Source organism: Montipora foliosa, chromosome 11 (assembly GCF_036669935.1).
Source record: "Montipora foliosa isolate CH-2021 chromosome 11, ASM3666993v2, whole genome shotgun sequence".
In the NCBI taxonomy this organism is placed as follows: domain Eukaryota; kingdom Metazoa; phylum Cnidaria; class Anthozoa; order Scleractinia; family Acroporidae; genus Montipora; species Montipora foliosa.
The window spans coordinates 12,427,285-12,436,814 of NC_090879.1; the positions used below are offsets into that span (position 1 = coordinate 12,427,285).

General features: G+C 39.7%; 1 protein-coding gene across 4 annotated transcripts in view; it reads left to right on the forward strand.

Moving 5' to 3' along the window:
• The window catches only part of LOC137976320 (tetratricopeptide repeat protein 28-like), a 21,413-nt gene extending 12,788 nt beyond the window's left edge, over positions 1–8,625 (forward strand). For all 4 annotated transcript variants that reach the window (XM_068823621.1, XM_068823622.1, XM_068823623.1 and 1 more), the window contains 3 exons: positions 729–798; positions 3,049–5,731; positions 6,451–8,625. In XM_068823621.1, coding sequence (XP_068679722.1) covers positions 3,117–5,731; position 6,451 — 2,616 coding nt within the window. In that variant the 5' untranslated portion in view covers positions 729–798; positions 3,049–3,116 and the 3' untranslated portion in view covers positions 6,452–8,625. The remainder of the gene's footprint in view (positions 1–728; positions 799–3,048; positions 5,732–6,450) is intronic.
• The last annotated feature ends 905 nt before the right edge of the window (positions 8,626–9,530 follow it).

A 9,530-nucleotide genomic window follows, 5' to 3' on the forward strand; every position in this document is an offset into this window, starting at 1 on the left:
ATAGCTCTTATGTTCGAAAGATGTAACGTGTCTTAAAGTCATCTGCCGTCAGGCCTACGTACGTTTCAAATTTGTCATTGTTCTTTCTTCTAATCTTTGCCTGATAAACTACACCAGAAGTCAGACATTGGCCGTTTAAGGGGCACTCGCCCTTTTTACGGCAATTACAGAGTTTGGGTTTAGCGCTCTCCAGGGAGGGGCTATAGGCCGCCAGTAGTCGCTTGTTGTGGCTGTCGATTAGGTGGAGTTTGATGCTTAGCTGCAATCATAGGCTGCTGTGAATAGAAAGAGCTTTGTTGTGCATCTGAAGGTGCTTAGTTACAGCATTTATGGGTAGCTTTTTGTAAATCCAGTCAGAAATTAGCATGGAGTGAAAACCAATTGAATGCTATGGCCTATGGGAGGCTCAGCCTGAATGGAATTTGCGTGAGCAAGATTGTTTAGTCGTCATCTGCTTGCTAAGCTTATTAAATAAAATACTTGTCACTATATCACTATATCTCGATTTAAAAATAAAAATTGCGTGCGTTTTGCAAAGTTTTTAAAGATTAATTCATGCTAAATGTTTTAGATTAGTTTCACACAGTGACAAAGGAACGGAGACTAAGTGTACGTTTCTAGTAGATTGAGGCAAATAAATTAATTTGTGAGGCACGGATCATTCCAAGAAAAAAGAGTATTTCCATTTTTTTTTATTCGCTTTTTTTTGTCTCTTTTTTTTTAATCAGACTGCAGATTTCGTTCTTTGGCCGCGCTCTAATTACTATGCTGTGTCTTCTGGGTGACTCAGGATAAAAGGTCAGTAATTTTCAAGTTCCTCCTAATGATTGTAAATACTTAAATACTTCGAGAGTATTGCAACTAGCACTGTGTGCTTGACTATACCGGTTCGCCAACCGCTTTGATTAAAATTCAGAGCGAATAAACAATATCATAGGCCTGCAGGCTTTGCAAAACAACCGTAACGCCTGTTTGAATTGAACAAAAGTTTCAGGCGCGTTACAGTTAAAGTGCTACTATGATCAAAAAATCATTTCCTTTTTTCTTCAGATTTTCAGTGTGTTTGCTTAACACCTCACTGGCAACATTTTGAGCTTGGATATTTATCCAAAAGCTATTTACTTTGAGTGTAAATTTTTGATTTTACACGGTTCGCCAATACTCACGATCAAAACTGACCGATGGGACCTCAGAGGGTTGGAGCTAAGGAAAATGACATCATTTACTCACCAGCTTAAAAATGCAGTTCATTTTATATGCAAAATATTAGTTTAAAAGTCTGAAAGCCCGAAACTACCGTGCTGCATATTAATTAAGCCTCGTACACACCCATTGCATTCTCAAACTCATGAGTCGTTGACGTTATTTTCTTCTCGATCCAGCTCTCTCAAATATTTCAAAAACAATAATGGCAGACCATTAAATAGGAAATTTCTAGTTAAAATAAACAGATTTCTTTTTGAAATCAAGGCTTAAAACTTGGGTCACATAGTGTTTAGTTAACATAGTTTTGACTGATCCAAAGGAAAAAGAGAATTGATTTTTTGGTCATAGTAGCACTTGAAGTACATCTAAATTTTCATCAGTGGAGAAGTAATTCGTTGATTGATATTAGCTTCAGTCCTGCTTCGTGGTAAAGTTTAGTTTTTATCTCACACTTTTCACCGATACATGACTATTTAATTGTCGCTATTCTTTACTCGTGACAGTTCGCTGTCACGCCTTGTCTATACCACTCATACATTTGGTAACAAAATCTTTCTTTCCGCTCTCTTCAACTACCTTAAGTCTTCTGTTGCGATGTATTACCACCACTTAGAGACGATTTTATTTGGGGGTGGGGGGGGGGGGGGGGAAGGAGGGGATCTGGATCTCTTGCATTTAAGCCGAAAAGACAAACTAGAGGATATGTGTTATTCGCAATCAAGGCATCCACAAATACCTGACTATAACATGAATAAGTTTAGTCCATATCATGCATGCGTCAACAATGTATTTTGGAATGTTCAGATATTCAGATTGTAGACGCGATTTTAGGTATTTATTAGGGGAGGGAGGGGGGGGGGGATTGCAGTGTCTAATAGACCTCAATGCCCCCGCCCCTTCCTCGTCAAAAAGGATTCGAACGTAAAGTATCATGTTCTTACCCAAGCGCAATGCAATTCCTTTCTACATGTGATGAGCTTATGATATTTCACGGTTTGTAATTTTTAAGGCTCCAATGGCTGACAAATATAATCTCTCACTTGCTCAATCAACCTCTGATCCTTGTCATGCATTTATAAACTATTGTGAACACCCAGTCAACTATGATCAAATAAATGAACAGGACTTTTTGACGAGTCCTCTCCCTTTTTTTTTGTACAAGTTGTCATTGTGCTGGGTTTATAGTGATAAGTAACGTTTAGACCTCTGTGATAAAATGAAACGCGTTTTGTCATATGGCAATTGTTAAGCCAAATGCAAAACAAGGTGGCATGAATGCGTAAAGATTCAAGAAGCAATTTTTCAGAAGGAATATTTGAAGCTCTTGTTCTTTCCAAAGCGTTAGTTCACTATTGTGCTAGCATTCTGGCTCACTCGGTTTTCATTGGCAATGCGATGCTAAATTTTGCAGCCGCCGAACTTGATATGAGTTATTTGATTGTATTTGTTTGATAATTAAGCAAGTAAAGCAGAACTGTTTTGCTCAGTGGTTGACTTGTGAAAAAAAGGAGGGTGTGATTTGGAGTTATTGGTAAGCTGCTTTTATCCATAACCTCTTGTTACTTTATGCTTCTCGCTCTGTTACTTAAACTCAAAGAGCGCATTGCCAAGGTGCAGCTCTGTTTGCTGGAAACATGTCAAGAAAATGAGATCAAGATTTTTGCCATATTTTGGCCACAATTTGCTAACAAAACAAATGAGTTATTTTATCTAGAATCGTGACTTATTTCTACCACCCCTTAACTAACCACCCTGGGAGGGAATAGGGCGGGAAAAACGTTTTCGTCTCGCAGCTAAAAAGCACATTAAAGATCAAGCGTCTTTATCTTTTTTTCCTTCCAGCTTCATCCTTGATTTGACATTGGATCATCTCATCGAAAAAGTTTTAATTGTCATTTAGTTATTGAAGAATGGTAGATGAGAAATGGGAGGCTGTAGAGCAGCGAATGCTAGAGCTTGCCATTGCAATAAGTGTAGAGGACAGGTATCGTGAAGGACGGGCTCATTTTCGTCTCGGTGGTGCTTACCTCAACCTACCTGATTATCAACAGGCCATAAAAACTTATGCACGAGCATTACCTATTTTCAGAGAAATAGGCTGCAGGGCGGACGAGGGATCAACCTATGGAAATCTGGGAAATGCGTATTTTAGTCTAGGTAATTTTAAACAAGCCATTGAGTACTACGAAAAACATCTTAGTATTGCTAAAGAAGTAGGGGATAGAGCTGGGGAAGGATGCGCCTGTGGAAATCTGGGACATGCGTATCTTAGTCTAGGTAATTTTAAACAAGCCATTGAGTACTACGAAAAATATCTTAGTATTGCTAAAAAGGTAGGGGAAACGGTTTGGGAGAGAACAGGCTATGGAAATCTGGGAAATGCCTATGGCAATCTAGGTTACTCTAAACAAGCCATTGAGTACTACGAAAAACATCTTAATATTACTAAAGAAGTAGGGGATAGGGCTGGGGAGGGATCAACGTATGGAAATCTGGGAATCGCCTATCTTAGTCTAGGTAATTTTAAACAAGCCATTGAGTACTCCGAAAAACATCTTAGTATTGCTGAAGAAGTAGGGGATACGGATGGGATGGGATCAGCCAATGGAAATCTGGGAAATGCCTATCGCAATCTAGGTAATTTTGAACTAGCCATTGAGTACTACGAAAAACATCTTAGTATTGCTAAAGAAGTAGGTAATAGGGCTGGGGAGGGATCAGCCTATGGAAATCTGGGAAATGCCTATCTTAGTCTAGGTAATTTTAAACAAGCCATTGAGAACTACAAAAAACATCTTAGTATTGCTAAAGAAGTAGGTAATAGGGCTAAGGAGGGATTAGCCTATGGAAATCTGGGAAATATTTATTTCGATCAAGGTAATTTTAAACAAGCCATTGAGTACTACGAAAAACATCTTAGTATTGCTAAAGAAGTAGGGGATAGGGTTGGGGAGGGAGGAGCCTATGGAAATCTGGGAAATGCCTATTGCGCTCTAGGTAGTTTTAAGGAAGCGATGGATTACCATAAACACAGTCTTAGTATTTTCAAGGAAATTGGGGACTGTCTAAAAGAGGCAATCGCGTGGTATTCGCAAGGTCGTGATTATGAATTGTTGGGTTCCTTGAGTAATGCACTCAGTTGTTATCGTTCAAGTATAAAACAATTTGATAAAACAAGGCATAGTCTGAAGTCAGAAGATGAATTGAAAATAAGTTTTCGTGATAATTTTCGCGTGTCATACACTGCTCTGTGGAGGACACTTTTAAAGAATGGAGAGATTGGAAAAGCTTTGGATGCTGCTGAGAAAGGTCGTGCACAGGCTTTGATGGATATTTTAAAAGATCAATACGGCGTTGACTCTCATTCATCTTCTGCACTTGCTCCGAATCAAACTCTTACAGCTGCATTAGAGCTTTTACCCTCACAAGCCGTTTTTGTGGCACTTGACAACAACAAGATCTCCTTTTGGGTGCTAAGAAAAGACAACGAGATCACCTTTCGACAAAACGAAATCGCAAATGGAAGTGCTGATTTGTTGATGAAAACATTTTTGAAAGAGATCGGCGTATGCGATGGTGTCAAATGCGAGAATCGCTCTTTAGATCCATTACGCAATGACCTGTCTTGCAACAAAAAGCCTATCAGTGAGAAGACAGTTATACCATTTTCATCCTCCGTTAACTCTTTACAACCATTGTATGATGTCTTACTCGGGCCAATTGCAGACTTGCTCCAAGGAAATGATTTACTCGTTGTTCCCGATGGACCATTTTGCTTGGCTCCATATTCTGCGTTGAGTGAATCTATCAGGATCCGCACCATTCCCTCGTTGACCGCTTTTAATATGATCGTTGGTGCACCTAATGACTTCCACAGTAAGACTGGCGCACTGCTTGTAGGTGATCCGTGGTTGAAGGAAGTTACTAACGAGAAAGGGGAACTCTTTTTGGAACAGCTTCCGTGCGCGAAAAAAGAAGTAGAGATGATTGGACAACTTCTGCAGACAACACCGCTGACTGGAAAAAGTGCCACGAAAGCTGAGGTGCTGAAAAGTATGAAATCAGTTGCTTTAGTTCACATTGCATCACATGGATGCCAAGAAACGGGAGAAATTGTTTTAGCGCCAAATAACGAACGGAAATCGCAAATCCCCGAAAAGGAAGACTACATTTTGAAAATGTCGGATGTTCAGACAATTTCTCTTCGAGCAAGACTAGTTGTGCTGAGCTGTTGTCACAGTGGCCAGGGAGAAGTGAAGTCTGAGGGAGTGGTGGGAATTGCAAGGGCATTCCTGTGTGCTGGAGCTCGGTGTGTTTTGGTGTCACTCTGGGCAATTGATGACGAGGTAACGTTGCTGTTCATGAGGAGCTTCTACCAGCACCTGGTAGATGGAAAAAGCGCAAGTGTAGCTCTTCAACAATCAATGAAATCTTTGCGAGAGTCAAAGCAGTATTGCGCTATAAAGCACTGGGCGCCATTTGTGCTGGTTGGCGATGATGTCACGCTGGAATTTCCAAAAAAATGGTAGGTGAAGTTCGAGTTTAACTCAGAAAACAAGGATACTTTTAAATTGAAAAATTGACGATTGGAATCAAATAGGCCTAAGTTGGCATGATAACGACATGTTATAATAGACAAAAGTAGTTGGGAAGGTTATGTAAATGAGCCGCACCAGAGCTGTATGTACTTCAACCCGCTTCTGTTAAAGCGCAAAAGAAACAGTTTCACCTTCTCTTATATAGACCCCTCCCACCTATTCAATTTTGGAAGGTAACTCAACAATTTCCCACTAAAACCATTCAGTTTTGCACAACATTGAATGAGGGGGAGAAGGGAGAAGGAATGAAGACGTCAAAAGTGCTAGCCTTGCCAACAGTTTTGTCTATGATTGTAGCTTCGTAGTGTAAACAATGTTTAAAGTTTCCTCTAGCACGCTTTTGTCACAAATGTAATTTCTACATGCTTATCACGCATGCACAGTAGCACATTTAAAGGATACACTTCACATTGGTGGAAATACTGTTTTCGTTCAGCCTTTTCTGGCTTTTTGTTAAGTGGTGAAGATAGCTCATTTTATCACCTCGTGATGTCTCTTTTGGTGCTTCCGTTCTCCCATAGATCTCTAAATGTCATCTTTTGTAAGAATTGCGAAGACAGCATCGTCCTACACGTAGCCATTCGCATCGGCGCATTTTGTATGCTCGAAAGAACCAGCTATATTTAGAGCTGTTTTTTTTTTCCAGAACCGACGTCGAAGATGCTAGAAGAGTACTTAGCAAAGCCTGACGCTTCAGTGATTGCCGAACTTGTAAAAAAAGGTATAACGGGTTAACAATTTTGGTTTTGCCAGTGGAACAAGCTCCAAAGGTTTAGTAGAAGTTTATTGGGTTAACTAAACCAAGAGACTGAGATTATTGTAAGTGAAATTATGACAGAAAGCTTAGATCTTTAGTAAAATGCTAGTTTTACTCGTTATTTTGATATTTCGTTTCTCATATAACTTCAACAGGCAGTGTTGCTTCAATGGCGATCAAAATCACAGTGCTATAGTTTAGTTGCTAAAAGTGATGTTTTATTTAGTTCTTTGTAATTGTTTTTGTTGTAAGCCAGTTTCGAAAGAAAAAAAAAACACTTTTGCTGATGACCCTTAACATCAGACTTTTACCGTAATAAGGAACAGAGACGTGACATTTCCAACATTCAAAGATCACAAAATAGAAGGGGAACGACGTGTGATTTTTTTTTTCCTCTTCTTCTGCATAACAAATGAATGAAATCATCAGCAATAAAGAAGACGTTTTTCTTTTCTTAATATATTTCCAAATTCTTTATAGGGCTTACTTCCTCGGATTATCGGTGGTCTTTTTAAGCAAAGCAAAAAAATGTGTTTGTATTCGAAAGTAGTTCAGTTCTTGGAATAATAGTCATATAGGGAACTAACAAATCGGCTGCAAAGTTAGAAAAAATTATCTGGAGCAGATTCATAGCCACCTTCACAACTGAAGAATTTTAAGGTGGCTCTGAATCCGCTGCAGAGAATTTTTTATACCTTTGCAAAGAATGTTATCTTAGCCTGCTAACCACTTTTGAGCAGTAAAAAATGGGGTTCACCGAGTTCGTTTCTGATATGTAAGCTTTTGAAGACAAAATATAGTGCACTTTTTTAGACAGCTTTTTCGTTGCTATGATAAACTTTGACGTCCTATTAATGAGCGCACCTTGTCAAGAAATGATTGGTGTTTCATTTGGTACCATAACATTAAATGTTATGTGAAACAGTAGGAATAGATTCAATCCTTTCAAATAGTACAATTGGTTGAAAGTGTTTGTTTGAGCCTCAAGGGAACAAAAGGCTACAGGCAGCCTATACTATGGCCTTTAATTTAGACCATTTCCGTTGCAAGTGTAAAACTGAAGGTATTCGGATATCCGGGTCACGTAACGCAACCGAATGTTTAACTTACGTTTTAAACTGAAACCTTAATTTAATGTAAGGCTCTGTTGTATTTTGCGATTTTTCATGCGATAGCGATACAAGTTGCAAGTTGCACACTTTACCACTGCCAAAAACAAGGTGAGACAAATTGCAAAACCCTTCGCGGAAAGTAAAATCTATCGTTAGTTTGCGCATTGGTTTACGCACATTATCAACGTAGGTTTCAAGCAATGCGTGCTGTGAAATCTGCCCTGCAACTTGTGTCGCAACGGATTGCGTCATCAGCCAGTGAAATGTTCCTTTAACCTCATGAGATCATCGAAGGCCAGACAAATTGCACGAAACGTTGCCCAGTGTAACAACCGTCGAGCGAATAGCTTTGCAGTGCGAATATCTTTGCAGTTGCTCGAAAAATGGCCGAGCGTAACAGCGCCTTTATGGGTCAAGTAAGTAAGGAAACCGTCTAACGTTGGATACCTTTCATGCAAATCATAAACATGCTCAGTTTTACAAAATGCATAAATATGTGTCTTCCAAACGCGGTACACAATAAGTTTGTGAAGGTAGAGATTTGTAGATTAAAAAAGCTTCGAAAACGAAAACACTCGGAAAAGCTATATTAAAACACGAGGCATTAAGCACCCTGGAAAGGAAGCAGTGTTAAAGTCGGTGATTAGATGCAATAACTGTGTATATATCTACAGTTTGTAGGTATGGGCACCGATTTTAAAAGGGTTTCCTTTAAAGGGTCTTTCCTTTTCGACAGCTTCGGTGTGGATACTGTCCAAAAGAGAGTACTAAGCCCTGGTTTCAAAAGGTTTGCATGTATTTCTCAATTGCTACTCCGTCCATGAAAACAGTGATTTCTTTTCGTCTTGGTGTAAGCGTAAAAAAACAGTATTAAGTTCAGCCACAAACAAAGTCTGGAAAAGTTAAGTAATCAAAATGAAGTATGTTACAACAATAAAGGATTTGTTTGGGATGCCAATGTGACCGTCATTTCATTTTTTGCTTTGCTTTTTTCTTGTTTGCGGGTGGGGGTGGGGAGGGGGATAACCCCTTCAAAAGTACTTGTTGTAGATTGCAAGGGTAAGTTCTTTCTACAACAGTTTTAAGTGGCCCCGGAATTAGAGAATTTACAAACGTGCACCCCTACTTCACATTTCAAGCATTAATGATTGATGACGTCATTTGATGACTACCTGTCAAATCCGGTCTGGATGATCCCATACAACTACTCACGTCATAGGTTCCTCTGCTATAAAGCGCTAATAACAGTGAAAGCCCCACGGTGAACCATTTACGCCCCTCGCTCCGGCAATCAGCGCCTCGTTCAATGGGTATTAAAAGCCATAGCTATACAGATTAAATTAAAAAAGTCGAAAGCCACCACTAAAATCACCAGTGATAGGAGTGGCTACCTGTGGCTCCAAAAGCCGTTCACATAAGGAGCACGATACGCCAAAAAGACTTGTTTCTTTCACCAAAACGTACCAACGCAAGTTTTGATGTCTTTTTGCAAAAAAAAGCCTTTAAAGCACAAACAAAGTTGCGAACAACCATGACTCACGATTGGTCACCACTATGCTCATTGACCAATCACGGGTCGCTAAGCGTTCTTCCAACTGTCTTAAGCTTAGTCTTCCAACGAGTAAAAGCCGAATTCGATGACTTTAGAAGCAAATGTTTGTAGAGTTGGCTGCAGCTCAAATGAAGAAGGCGAATGGGCAGCGGAGGTATCGTCCGTGATCTACGTGGAATTTCGAGGCGATCGAAGACTTGGGAGCGACTTTATGGCCCTTTCCCTTCGGTGAATCCGTTCGGCGGCTTGGTCTCGGTGCCCAACCTTTGGTAAAGAATATACAGAGAGAAAAGAAGAGGAACCAA